Consider the following 14451-nt stretch of genomic DNA (forward strand, 5'->3'; position numbering starts at 1 on the left):
GATATGTGTATATATATTAATAATAAATTAATATACAGACAATATTTACGGTTAATTAAACAATTTTTATTTAATTACTAGAGATTTATAAATATTTTTAATGGTGTAAGTCTTATGGTGATGGTATAATAACCTATAAAGAGTGATACCTGTTTAGTTGCATGTAGCGAATAAAAGTGATCATATTCTCCAATGTTTTTAATCAATATTTAATATATTATTGAGAATCCTATATACAACGTAATTAGGAATAATATTTTTTTATACAAGATAGCGAAATTTCTTTAAGATGATTCTTTCTTTGTAGGTGCTCACCTGTTGAATACCCTGGGTTGTTATGTGAAACTACTTGCGACAATTTTAGAGATAATACTATTGGAGATGACATAAAATGCGCACTGAAAATGTACAAGGAGAGCGAAACTGTAACCGGAATTGGATACGCCGCGTGGGATTCATATTGGCCACATTGTGCAACTGGAGATAATATGGAATATATTCGAAATTGTTATTAAAGATGATTATAAAATACCATCAATTTTATATATTAATAAAACACCTAAATAAGTATACCAATATAATTTTGTACATTGTCTTGTTAACATTTCTAAGCTTAAGTTATGGTTATCTTATGTTTTATACGGATTATTTTTCAAAGTATGTCATGTACCAGTTTGCGACTGGTTATGAGCTTTAGCTCATCTAACCATTAAGCATGACATGATAACTAAAGTGACAAAGGTAATGATTCAAGGACTATTTCAATATTTAGTAATTTTTTGACTGATGGAAGCTCTTCTATCAGCCGTACTGCCAGGTAAATTTTTTTACATATTCCATTAACTATTATACAAGTCCTCGGGACTACGTTCATTTTACATATTCTCAATTGTCAACAAACGTACGTGAAAGCCAGACAGGGTCGTACTGAGGTGTATCATATGAGTTATAAAAATATTTTCTTTTGAAACTATTAGTGTAAGAATGTCTTGAAATTTAATCATTGTGAGCAAAATTTAATGTTTCATTGATGAAAAATGTACTAAAATAAAATATTCATTAAGTAAGAGGTACATAATAAAGTGAACATTTTGAATAACGCAGCATTGTCATAAGTTTATCAAAGCAGAAAAACATACCATTTAAATTAATCAGAGTCTGAGGAGCTACATGTGCTGATAACTTCGTCTGGATTTATTATTATGGGTTCGATATGGCTCTCTATTATATTGTTCAACTTCCACATTTTGGACTCGACTTTTTGTTGAACGTGTTGCACACATTTCTGCCAGGTAGTTGGACTAATATTATTTAGTGCATCGTAAAAAATATTTTTCATATCTGCAAATTTAAAAGTAGTGTTTTTGACTGCTATATAATTTTTTACTTCTGCCCAGATGAGCTCAATTGGATTGAGCTCACAATAGTATAAAGGCAACTTTAACACTACTTTGTTTTGGCTTTTTGCCATCTCATCAATGATATATTTATTATATTGTCCCTTATGTTCCTTAACGATAGCCAGCAGTTGCACTTTTAAAAAGGAGTCCCCAAACTCTATATTTTTTTATTTCAGCCACGCTTCGATGTCAGCTTTTCTAGAAACAGTAGTTGGAATTTTTTCCAATGTTATGGAATTATAAGACGCGTTGTCCAATACGATAATGGAGTTTTCTTCTAATCGGGGCAGTATATTTTTGAACTAATTTTCGAAAGATTTCTTGTCTATCTCTTCATGGTAGTCCCCACTTTTTTTTTATTCAAACACCCACAGCCCTTTTGGAACAAACCCATCTTCACTGCCAATGTAACAAATTGTTAGTCTTTTTTCCTTTTGCTGAAAATTTTATTATTTTAAAAATTGCTTGAAGTGAAAAGCGCATAAACATTTACCTGCAGGATTTTTTAACCCCATAGAAAGTCCATCTAAAAACGCTTGTTTATAAGACGTTACCGAATTGTCGACCCATATTTTAGATTTAGTGTGACCAGTGTTTAGCCAAGTAGTAAATTTTGCGGTTTTCATTTCTGTAGGACTTAATTTTTATCAGAAATTCCCGTCTCCACAAGACAATTTCGTACCTGTCCATCAAAATGCTGTTTCGCTGACGACGTTGAAACTTAAAATTTATTTCTTTCAATAATTTAAAAAACGTCGTTCTTTTGAAGTTAGGCAAAACCGGATCTTCATTAGCAACCCTCAGAACTTTGTACATTGTGGGTATTTCATTTCAAAAAAAGAATTGATGGATTATTATTCTTATTGTTTCTCTGTCAAATTCATCCAGCGAGTTAAAAATACTTTTACGATGCTCAACTGATTTTGGTGTCGACAATGTTCCCGTAATTCCATATTCATGAACCACATTGCGTACACTTTCGGCTACATACGCCTACAATAGATAAAAAGTATTTTATTTATTTAACAATATTTGTTAAATAAAGTGAAAATGCGCACTCTAAAATAAATAATGGAGAAACAATATTAGTACCTGTTTTACCTGCTACTCTAATAGAAATCGCACTTTTCGGCATTGTAGGGTTGTCCTGCATATCCGTTTTAAATACATTTATAATCATTTTATTAATTTTAACGTCAAAATGTCTCTTTACTGGTCTTTTTTTAGGTGGAATGATGGTTAAATCAACATCAAGGAGCTCATCGGCTGTATTAGTGCTTGACATTTTTGTTATTCTATTTATCTTCAATAACTTAATGTATTTAGTTGATTGAGAGAATGTCAAAATAGCCTAAGGAAAAATAATATGTATTGTTATAAAACCAGCATGATCGAAAATATCGGTAAAGTTATGAAACTGCATTCTGTTAACTTTTTTAAGTCCAGAAATATTTCATTCACTCACTATAAAACCTCCTCAAAGAACAGCTTGAATTGACATAGCATTTGGCATACGCATAGCTAACATGTTAAATACAAAAATATAGTATAAGTATATTGTGCCGATGTGTGCTTCTGCCCTAGGGGTGAGTTTCACCCATTCTCAGGGGTGAAAAAACATACTTTCAAAATAAGTCAGGAATTGGATAAACTGATTAATTCTAAGCAACCTTTGTTCTATAGAATTTTTTCACTGAGTCAATACTTTTCGAGTTATTTGCGAGTAAATATTTTCATTTTTCAACAACAAATAGACAAGGTTTTTAAATGGTTTTTGAAAATAACTCAAAAAGTAAGTATTTTATCGAAAAAATATTCTTAGCAAAAATATAGCTTATAAAATAGCAAAAATAATGGTGTACGTATAAAGCCAGAAGCACATTTGTAGCTAATGAAAAGTAGGCTCTTATTCGTCAAATTCCAAATCAAATATTTCAACGTGAAAGAATAAAAAAAAAACAAGCACTTTACTTTCCCCGACAGCGAGTTTTCCCCGAAAAGTACTTCATTTGTTTGATATTTCTCGTTGAAATATTCGATTTGAAATTTGAATTACTTTTCATTAGCTATAACTCTGCTTTGACTGAGTCTACATACTTTATATAGGTATAAGTACATCATTTTTCTTAACTTTTTTATAAGCTATATTTTTGCTAAAAATATGTTTTCCGATAAAATACCTACTTTTTGAGGTATTTGCGGAAAACCATCTAAAACGTGTTTTTTTTTATTGAAAATGATCATATTCACTAGCAAATAACTCGATAAGTATTGACTTTGTGCAAAAATTGTATAAAATAAAAGTTGCTTAGAATTAGTCAGTTTATTCAATTCTGGACTTAGTTTGAACGCATGTTTTTTTTACACCCGAGAAGGCGTGAAACTCACCCCCATGACAAAAGCACACATCGACACAATATCACTTTTTTTCTTTGCCGTTAGCTATGCATATGCCAAACTTCATGTCAATCCAAGCGGTTCTTTAATATTTACAGCAAAAACCGTGAATAAATGGATTAAAAAGGAAATAAAACTTTTCGAAACATTAATAAATTAAAATATTGGTCTTTTTACCTTTATTAAAGTGATTACCGTAAGCTATTTTTACTTTTGATTAACAAATACTTTGTTTTTGTATACTAAAAGTTTACTACACACTATAAAACTTAATACCAAACACTTAAACTAAACTCTCAAAAATAACACGACCAGTAAATAACTTAACAATAACTATAATATATAACACACAATATATTAACTTAAAAACCAACACGCTACAATTTGAATTTAAACAGATTGGCAAGTTTGAATCTGTAACATGAGAATCCGTCTGGCTTAAGACAATCAATTATATTTCATAGCCTCATAGCCTCGAGCGACTACAAGTCGATTGTAGAACCAATTTTAACGTACGGATTCTTTATTTTGGCAAATGATGATGAAAGTGAAGAAAAAATTAAAATTGTATGTAAGAAGTAATCTAAGAAAGGCGCGTCAGATATCCAGACTTGATCACACCGCAAGAAAAAGAAGAACAGGAATGATTTACAATACTGTATGCAGATTCAATAGAATGCGAATGAAAAACGAATGACGTCAAAACAGGCCTTAAACTATGTTCCATAGAATGGAAAAAGAACAGGAAGACCAGAATTCAAATGAAGAGAAGAAATCAAACGAATAATGAGAGATAGACCCATAAATCAGGAGGAATCGGCCCACCGAAAACTGTGAAAATCGAAATGCAAGATGCAGCAGAGTTTGTAGAACCCAGAATATATACATGTTACAGTAGGAGTAGGTAATTGGTAATTGTTTACAATTACAGGTAATTGTATACAATTATCAGAGTCGACGGTAAATGTAGGAAATTATTTACAATTATTTACTTTTAGTGGTAATTGTATACAGCGGTAAAAGTTTAAAATGGTGAAATGAAAAAATTAATTTCATCAGCAATTCAAGAAGTGTGATTATTATTGAACTGAATTAAAAACAAGAGATATTTTGTTTAATCTGAATTGAGTTTTTTGTCTGAATGAATACTACTACTTTAGTTACTTACTATTTGTTGTAACACGGCATCCTCTCATGGCACTTGGAGTTACACAACTTTCTATTTTTTTACATTTACACTTATCTGTTTTACATTTGCCCACCCGACAAAGACGTTTTTCTAACATACTCGCGCAATGAAACGTTTAGTTTTGGAACCATGCCTAGAGAAATGAATGATTATTTGTAGATGGTAAATTGATTTGCACTAAATATATGTATTGAACAAATGAACAAATAATAAAATCACAAAACAGTGTTTCTCGATTTTCAATAAATAATGAAATTCATTTAGAATCATTACTTTGAATTTAAGATTTTAATATTGAGTAATTATAAATTTATTAGTTACTGTAAGAAAATATTAAGTAAAATTTAGTATTACTTACAAACAACCGTAAGTTGCCTACATTTGGCGCAACTCAACGACTGTAAAATAAATTATCATAACTGTTTTTGTAAAATATACTTTTTATGAATAATATAAGCTTACTTTCTTCATACACACGATAAAACTATATATGGAAAATATTATGGATTGAGTATACTCACTTAGATTTTAACATATTTAAAGTAAATAATCATTGGTGCTGTTATTTCTCCACATGCTGTAAAGGTAAACATAACCGTCAAATTAACTTTAGAGTGATGCTCTATTTGATATACATTTTTGCTTCCCTTTACAGCCAACACTCGTTTATTTTTGGGACATAAGGGGAAGCAGGTTTCATCGCCATTTAAAATACGTGAAGGGTCTTGAACAATATCAATGTAACCTTTTCGATGCAAGTATTCTTGAACACCGGTGAACCATTTTTTTACATCTTTTTCAGACACAACTGAACTTGCTGCCGTTACTGCTTCTGGAGTTCTCTCACTTAAATCTGGGTGTCGCTTTAAAAAGGATCTATACCAACCTCTTCCGGGCCGATTGTCAGTAAAAGGATTTGCACGTGGATTTGCGTCAAGAAAACCTTGAACCGAGTCTTGTATATTTTCCACTCTTACCGGAAAACCTTTGTCTTGGCATGTTATGATCCAATGCTTTAAACGATTATTCTCTTGCTCCAAACTAAGAATAGGATTGGGACCAAGGGTAGTTTTTTCATTAAATTTTTCACTTGCTCCAAACTGCAATGTTGCTCTTGGCACATTAAATTGATCAGCGGCTTTTCGTTGGATCATGCCATTTTCGATGGCCTGAAAAGCAGACTGAAGATCTTGTTCTGTATATTGTTTGTGATACGTTTTATCTTTCCGGATATTTGGCATTTTTTATTCTAAAAATAAAAATCATTTATTAGTAATAATGTTAGCTACAATACGGACGTTTCAAATTTGATTCAATATGCCCACATTAGCATTAATTTTATAACAACTAAAACGATTGTAATTTTATAAATACAAATCCGGACAAAAAATATATTCTTATTACACATTACAGTTATTGGCCACCCTGTGGTTTAGTGATTGGCAGTCGGCCAACCACTGGTTATTGCCTTAAGAAATAAGAAAAAATGTTTAAAATATCTTATTTTTGACCAAACCAGGCTGAAAAGGTCTAAATTATAATAAATATTTTAATTCGAAGTACGTACAGTAATTGGCCGGCAGGCCAATCATTATAACACGGACATATTTAAGATACAGTGCTTGGCCACTCAAATTTACCGCCAAAAATGCATAACTTAAATATTAAAACCACTGATAATGTAAGATGTACCCCACTAAATCGCCATAAAATATTAATATACCCAGATACATAATACTATTAGCCAATATAACTCACCTCGTGAATAGCCTTCCTTAACAAATTCTTTAAAAAACTCTTAAATCTGGATGCACCTGTTAAGCTTCAAACAACATTTGCCGTAACAACTAGATAATTTTAACTGAGAGAGGATAGCTAGACCAAATATACAGCAATGTAATCAGATTTTAATGAAAGTAAATTTATTTCCTTATATTTTCTGAAAATCTTAATATTTCGGATTTTTGTGAAAGTGGCCAATCACTAGTGACCGGCCAACAACTGTACCCGTTACCATATATATATATATATATATATATATATATATATATGGTAACGATTAGTACTGATCGAGTAACGACGAGAAGTAGATCCACCAGGCTTGAGAATGGCAAGTGAGACCTTGCCGAAACGTCGCCAAAACAATGGTTTTCAAGAAAACCAGCATTTTACAACGCGGAATCAAACCCGGAAAAATAGTGACAGCACATATAGCTCCCGCGGAAACCTCAAAGCAAACATATATATATATATATATATATATATATATATATATATATATATATATATATATATATATATATATATATAAATATATATATATATATATATATATTTATATATATATATATATGTATATATATATATATTTATATATATATATATATATATATATATATATATATATATATATATATATATATATATATTATTGTGATATTTAAAGTCTTGGTGCGCCAAGCAATAATTAGCTAATTAATTTTTTTGATTAATTAAAATTATTTAAGTGATATGATTATGACTCTATCACAATTTTTAATTCTTTTATCTCAGGGTTAAATTCGTGCTTCAATATCTATGCTATTACATGTGAAAGGTAAGGTCCAGAGAATACCGGAATAATAAAAAACACATATGATCTAACACTATATATTGAAATAAAAATAATGAAATAATTCACACTCAAAAGTTTTCAATAAACAAATCTCATATAAGGATTCTCAAAATTTTGTTCTCCGTACGTGAACAATCAAACTTAATGGTACAAACAATATTAATTGAAATCTCAAAATCCCAAACTATTCTAACTCTCCTAATCAAAATATTTATATCCTTTCTACATTAAGTGTAAAAATTGTGTTATCAATAAAAGAAAAAACTGCAGAAAACAAAATATCTCTCTCTGATGATGAGTGGTCCAAATCCTTGTTCCTTGTGAGACTATATTATCTCCTCTCAACCGCTCCCTATGTAATCAGCAATCTTACACAGATTGTTGCAAGTATATCGTCCTTAATGATCTCCTTCAAAAGCACAAATCATTCAAATTATGATAGCCTTTCTCCTCTCGATAAACTGAATCTCTCGTTGGCCCGAGTGAAAAATGACTCTTGGAATATCTTCTCTTTACGATAAACTGAATCTCTCGTTGGCCTGAACAGTGACTCTTGGAATATAAGTAGAGAAATATGACTTACAATATTTTGCTGCTTCAGCTTCTGTCAGATACACTAACTCCACAAAAACTCACTAACATTCCACACTACTGCTTGCTACATTTCAGGAACCGCCAGAGAACAATCACTGTTCCTCTCACAGACTTGGAAACCAACTGACCATATCTTTTCTCTCTCCTCAATCTCGCTAAACTTTTTCCTACATGCTTATCTCGCCTTTTTCAATCTCCGCCAATCACAACTCGTCACAATTCCCCCATTTTTTCATTTCGATAACAAACACATTTTTACCTATACTTATAAATTTCCTAAAACTTATTTACAAATAATATTTTTCTATAATTCTTAAAAACTAACAAAAACCACTTTCTATAATCCCTTCTATTGTCTTTAATCACTGCATTAATGTATTTTGAAAAACCCCGTTCAATTGTCTGTGGCTTTCACTTAAACTTATGCGGGTCACTCAAGTATAACAAAGAAATAATTTATGCAAAGCTTACACTATGTTTAGTACAGGAAATCCAAGGATTTAATAACTTTCCTTCTCCGAAATGTTTGTTGGATATTATCCTACTTATCTGAATTATTTTAATGTTTTTTGAACTTTGAAATATTTTTAAACAAACCAATATTTTTCTCGATTTTACATATCATAACAAAATATATATATATATATATATATATATATATATATATATATATATATATATATATATATATATATATATATATATTGGTGCCACCAATGGAATCCAGACATCCTACTTGATAATCAAACATCCTAAGTAGCTATCAGTCCACCAAATAATATTAACATAATGAAGGATTTTCTTTACAGAAGGATTTTCGCAGATTTTTTATCTTTTCAATTTTTGTAGTAATGAACTAATTAACAAACAAATGCGCTTTAAACTCGGCGAGATCCTATAAAACTGTCAATTTTGTTTAGGTCAGCAATCATCCCTGAGGAAACGAACTTTTATAATTTAATTTTTCAAACCGACTTTCATCAGCAGTTTATCGGGAGGACGACAAATTAACTCGAGATGAATAGGGACAATTACAAGACTTTTAAAAGGGATTTTCCCGCTTTAATCTTCTTTTTATTGCGTTTAAGTCTCTATGGATAATAGACCAAACTTTCAGCCGCCAGGAATGAGATTAATTATTTCACCTCTCTCGACAGTTATAGCAGTTTCAGTTAGGATATTTATTTTAATGATAGATAAAAAGGATTTGTGCAGTTGGTTATTATATCAAGTTATATAAACTTAATTTAAATTAATTTCATTTGAACTAAAAAATACAAAAATAAATGAAGGTATTAGGAACGCTGCAAGCGGTATATGTGTTAATTTTGTGAATTTATTATAACTACATTTTTTCTGGCCCTACTGGATTTGTAGGTCCAAAATTAAATGGTAGCAATACTTGGAGAATATTTCTAGTATTCTGTTTTTAGCTTCTAGTTCTGGATCTTCAGATGGGACTCAATTACGGTACGGTACAACAATATGGAGGAAAATGAGATTCTAAAGCTAATGAATAAGAGAAGAAAAGCTAAATATGACTCGGATAGATATAAAGACATAAATATATCAATAAGAAGGAAGATCAGAGAAACGAAAAAAAACCAATGGAAAGATGCGAAGAAATTGGGGCTCTACAGTTGAAACACAATAGTTACAATGTACACAAGTACTTACAGGTAAACTGACGTAGAGATAGAAAGAAAGTCTAATTGGTTGTGGCGGAAACATCATCTTGGACAAATAGAGTAAAATAAGAATGTGAAAAGAATATCTAGCGAAGCTTTTTGAAGACCAAAGAGATAACACCTTTGAACTAGAAGAGGAGATAAATTATGGGCTAAGAATATTTCAATAGGAAGTTCAATCTGCAATAATACACCTAAATGATAGTAAATCATCATGCCTATATAACATACAAGCAAAACTACTTATATTAATGGACAACAAACCAATTTACTAATGCTTGTATTTTGAAAAAAATTTCCGAAGTGGAAATTGAAACGTCAATAAAATTAATTGAACCTTGAACTGTGGCTTATTCCCATTTAAATAGTAATTACACCAATAGCAACAATCACAAAAGCCTTAACAACATATAAAGAAATACCAACAGAATGAAAAATCTCAGAATCATGAGTCATCTCCTAAAACTTTTCCTATAATCCATAATAGAATTTATTTGCTATGAGAGTTAAAATTTTCCCAAGCAGTTCGGATTTTAAAATGATGTTGGTACTAGGGAGGCTCTGTTCCCAGTAGAGGTCTTTTTCAAAAGCTACGGAAGTCAATTGCGGCGTACATTGCATGTCTGGTTGAGCAGCACGTCAAGATAATAAAAATACTAAAAGGCGCAGGAATTGATAAAAAAGATCTAAAAAAAAATTGGAAACCTCTACTAGAATCATGTATTGAGTGAGTTAAGGCTGTATTTTGTTTTATCTGGACTTCAATGTCTACTCCAGAAGAATATATAGCGAAGTGTTGCCCCTAATTAAAGAACATTACTGAGGTTCGAATGATGTCGGACGGGTGTGGCGGGCAACAAAAAATTCACGTTTTGCTGTTATGTGCTTGAAACTTCTAACGGATCACAATAACTTAAAAACTATTGATCACAAGTTTTTTGAATCAGGACATACCGAGATGGAGTGTAATTCACTCCACTCGAAAATCGAAACCAAAATATGTTCCTGTTTATTTACCAAAAGGTTGAGCTCAGATAATAAGAAATGCTCGAACACATCCTCGTCCTTTTGAAGTCAGATTCATAATGTTTAATGGCGTCTTTATTTCAAATCCTTTAGAATACAGCAGGGCTTCTCAAACTTATTCGTACTGTGACGCCCTTGGAACTTTGCCATTTTTTCGCGACGCCCCCTCAACCCAACCCACAATAATACTTACCAATTTTAGTACTGACCTAGTGGCAGGTTACAGTTATAACAAAAATACGATTTAAACATTTATATTTTTTATAAGAAATTAAGAATGAAATCAAAACATAGGCACAAAAATGAAAAGGGATATTTATTTATGTAACTGGCTGGTTAATGTAAGTGCTTGCTTTTTTAAGCACAGCTTATGAAACCGGAGCTCTAGTTTGGAAATTGCCACTCTCATTTCTTTTTCCAAGTTTATGTTTGACCTGTCATCATCATCATCAACTAGCCTCTAACGTCCACTGCTGAACATAGGCCTCTCGCATGTTTTTCCACTTAGTCCGATTTTGCGCCATCTGAATCCAATTTGTAGTCATTCTTTTTATGTCATCTGTCCATCTCGTTGGGGGTCGACCTCTATTTCTGTTTGACCTGTAATTGTTTTTAATTACTGAAACTGCAGAAATGCCCGTTTCGCAAAAGCACGAAGTCACAAATGGTAATAAAATCTTTAATGCAGCAGTGCTGTTTGCATGATATTTATGAGACAGTGAGCTAAAAAATTCAAACAGTTTTTCCTGGTCGTATTGAAGCTTTAGGCTGGAATCACAGTACAATTATATCAGTTGCTTTTCTTTTGTTGAACGTGTCGATGGCGTGGATGACAGGAAAGGGTTTCTGACCCAGTCATATTGCTCCATATCTTCGGGAAAATATTTCTCAACGTGTTAGCTAATGATAACATGTGTTATGTAAACATATTTTTTAAATAGAGATCAAATATTTCTATCGATTTTTCTTGTAGAATACCTTGTAAAGCAGGGAAACGGTCAATTTCTTGATCTTTAAATTTTCTCTTCCATAAGAGCGACTTCTTCTAAAAACCAGTAATTTTATCTGCCAATTGCAGGATATGAGTATTATTTCCCTGCAAAGACGTTTGTTAAATATGTCACAGAGGTATGCAAATTTTATTATAAACTCTGAATTAATAAAGTTTTACGCATCATCATGCGATTCTGTATGTAGATACATGTAAAATTCATTTCTTAATTTGCATACAACACGTCCGAATATGTTGCCTTTGGACAGCCAACGAGACTAGCAATAATAAATTAAGGAGGTGTGCTCGGCCCCCATTTCTTCACAAAGTTCATGAAAAGTCTTGATTTCACTGGTCGTGTTTTAATGTAGTTCACCACTTTAATAATACTATCCATCACAACACTTAATTCAGGTGTAACGTTCTTTGCTGCTAAGGCATCTCTATGTATGTATGACACAATGTGTCAACTTTACACTTGGAGCCTTCCCTATACAATACCTCATCGTCTACCGATGTTAAATACTTGATCTATCAGTCTTTGTAATCCTTCAGCACTATCCGCAACAAGGACAGTGTCGTCTGCATATTTTAGATTATTTATTACTTCATCGTTAACAATCACGCCATCAGTCGTTTCTCCCAAAGCTTCTCGAAATATATGTTCAGAGTACGCATTAAACAGCAAAGGCGAGAGTATGCAACCTTGTCGTACTCCTTTCTGTATTGGGACTTTATCGGATAATTGATTGTCTACTCGAATATTGGCTACTTGTTTCCTATAGACATTGGCTAGTATTCTTATATCCTCTTCATCAATGTTTGCGATTCGCAAAGTTTCAATAAGTCTCTCATACTGTACTTTGTCAAATGCCAAAGTCAATAAAACAGGCAAAGACATCTGTATTAACATCTCTTGCTCGTTGTAGCTTACACGTTTTGCAGCTTACGTTTTCTATATTAAAGTGACAAATTCGAACTAAAGGCCCGATTTGACTAGTAGAATAGCTCTGTAAAGAGCTTGTTGGTAAGTTTTGAGTCATACTTCTATGTGTCGTGGTCAGGAGATACTAACATTGTGTGATCGACAGTATTTACTAGATCATTTAGCGTTGCCCAGGGTGCACGTATAGTATTCTACTACGGACGCGAACTAGCTCTACACCCAAGTCTATTTTACCATAACAAAGGTCGATGTATGTAAAATTGATGGATATTTTTGTAAATCTCTGATAAAAATTCTAAAATATAACTACAACATCCATTAATAAAAGAACAAAAAAACATATGTTACATTAAATCCTGAATTTTGGCAACTTATTAAAAATTTAAAAGTCGAATACCTGTTAACAAAATAATACTTCACTAAATTTACATTTTTAAGCGTACATTAGTGGTACAGGCATACAAGTAGGCTTTGAAATAAATGTTGAGTATTATAAGGAATTTGGTGGATTTATCGTTTAAATGGGCATTAAAGTATGTCACCAGATTATTAAATCTTATTTATTTTTTATAACGTCTTTTAAAGATTACAAAAAATGTTTACGTAAAATTTAATTTTCCCGGTATTTACAATCCCAAATATTCTCCGAATTAACTGTTGCACTATTCAATGATGCTGCGTGTAAAGTAAAAGATACTGACGTAAATTACGTCATTTTAATCAGAACTCGAATCTTCCCAACGGAAAAGGGAAAACCGCGAATACTGATATATTATAAACAACATTCACAAAATTATCTCACTCGTAGTATAGTTTTTTAGTAAGCGAGTTTAATATTGAAAATAATTAAAACCAACAATATGAAATCTTCGGTGATGTTTGTTTGCATCGTAATGTTTTTTTGTGTCTCGCGAGCCAAAGTCTTCGATCGATGTGAGGTAGTAAATAAGATGTTCTCGCATGGTGTTCCTTACTCGAAAATACCTACTTTTGTTTGTCTTATAAATTGGGAATCGGGATTTGATTCAGGAAAGCTGGATTATAAGACTGGGAAGCATGGACTGTTTCAAATTAATGAGAAAGTTTGGTGAGTAGAACAATTTAAGATAGTGCATCTATAAATAAGCCATCCTAACTAAATTCTTACTGTACATTTTTACATCTAAAATAATTCGATACATTTGATACACATATTTATAGAAATATTTTGTTTAAGATCTTGTAGTCATATAAATATACGAAAAAGTATCAAATAATCTCTTATAACAAAGGAATCATTTGAAGATACATGATACATTAATCACGTGTTACAGATCTAGATACTATTCTTTGTTTTAATAGATAATTATTATAATAAAGAGGTTCTGAAACTGTTTTCTTGTAGCAAGTTTTAGGTTTAATATCATTTTGTATGGGACTAAACTGCAATAATTATCGACTGTAATAAGAATTTACATTTGTTTTAACGCTTCGACTTACAGTCTGAAATTTGATCTCAAAAATTTTTTAAATCAAAAAGTTATTAAACTTAACCTGTAACCTGACAATTAATCATATTTTGAGTGAATTTATGAGGGATATATTTGTACCCACGGACTGATATCAA

The 14451-nt window shown here is 31.5% G+C and overlaps 1 protein-coding gene across 1 annotated transcript in view; it reads left to right on the forward strand.

Moving 5' to 3' along the window:
- Window positions 1-14451, forward strand: part of LOC140434970 (uncharacterized) — a 65213-nt gene that overhangs the window by 28074 nt on the left and 22688 nt on the right. Inside the window, exons 2-3 of the mRNA XM_072523622.1 lie at window positions 308-507; window positions 13671-13932. Coding sequence (XP_072379723.1) covers window positions 308-507; window positions 13671-13932 — 462 coding nt within the window. The remainder of the gene's footprint in view (window positions 1-307; window positions 508-13670; window positions 13933-14451) is intronic.

This window comes from Diabrotica undecimpunctata, chromosome 1 (assembly GCF_040954645.1).
Source record: "Diabrotica undecimpunctata isolate CICGRU chromosome 1, icDiaUnde3, whole genome shotgun sequence".
In the NCBI taxonomy this organism is placed as follows: domain Eukaryota; kingdom Metazoa; phylum Arthropoda; class Insecta; order Coleoptera; family Chrysomelidae; genus Diabrotica; species Diabrotica undecimpunctata.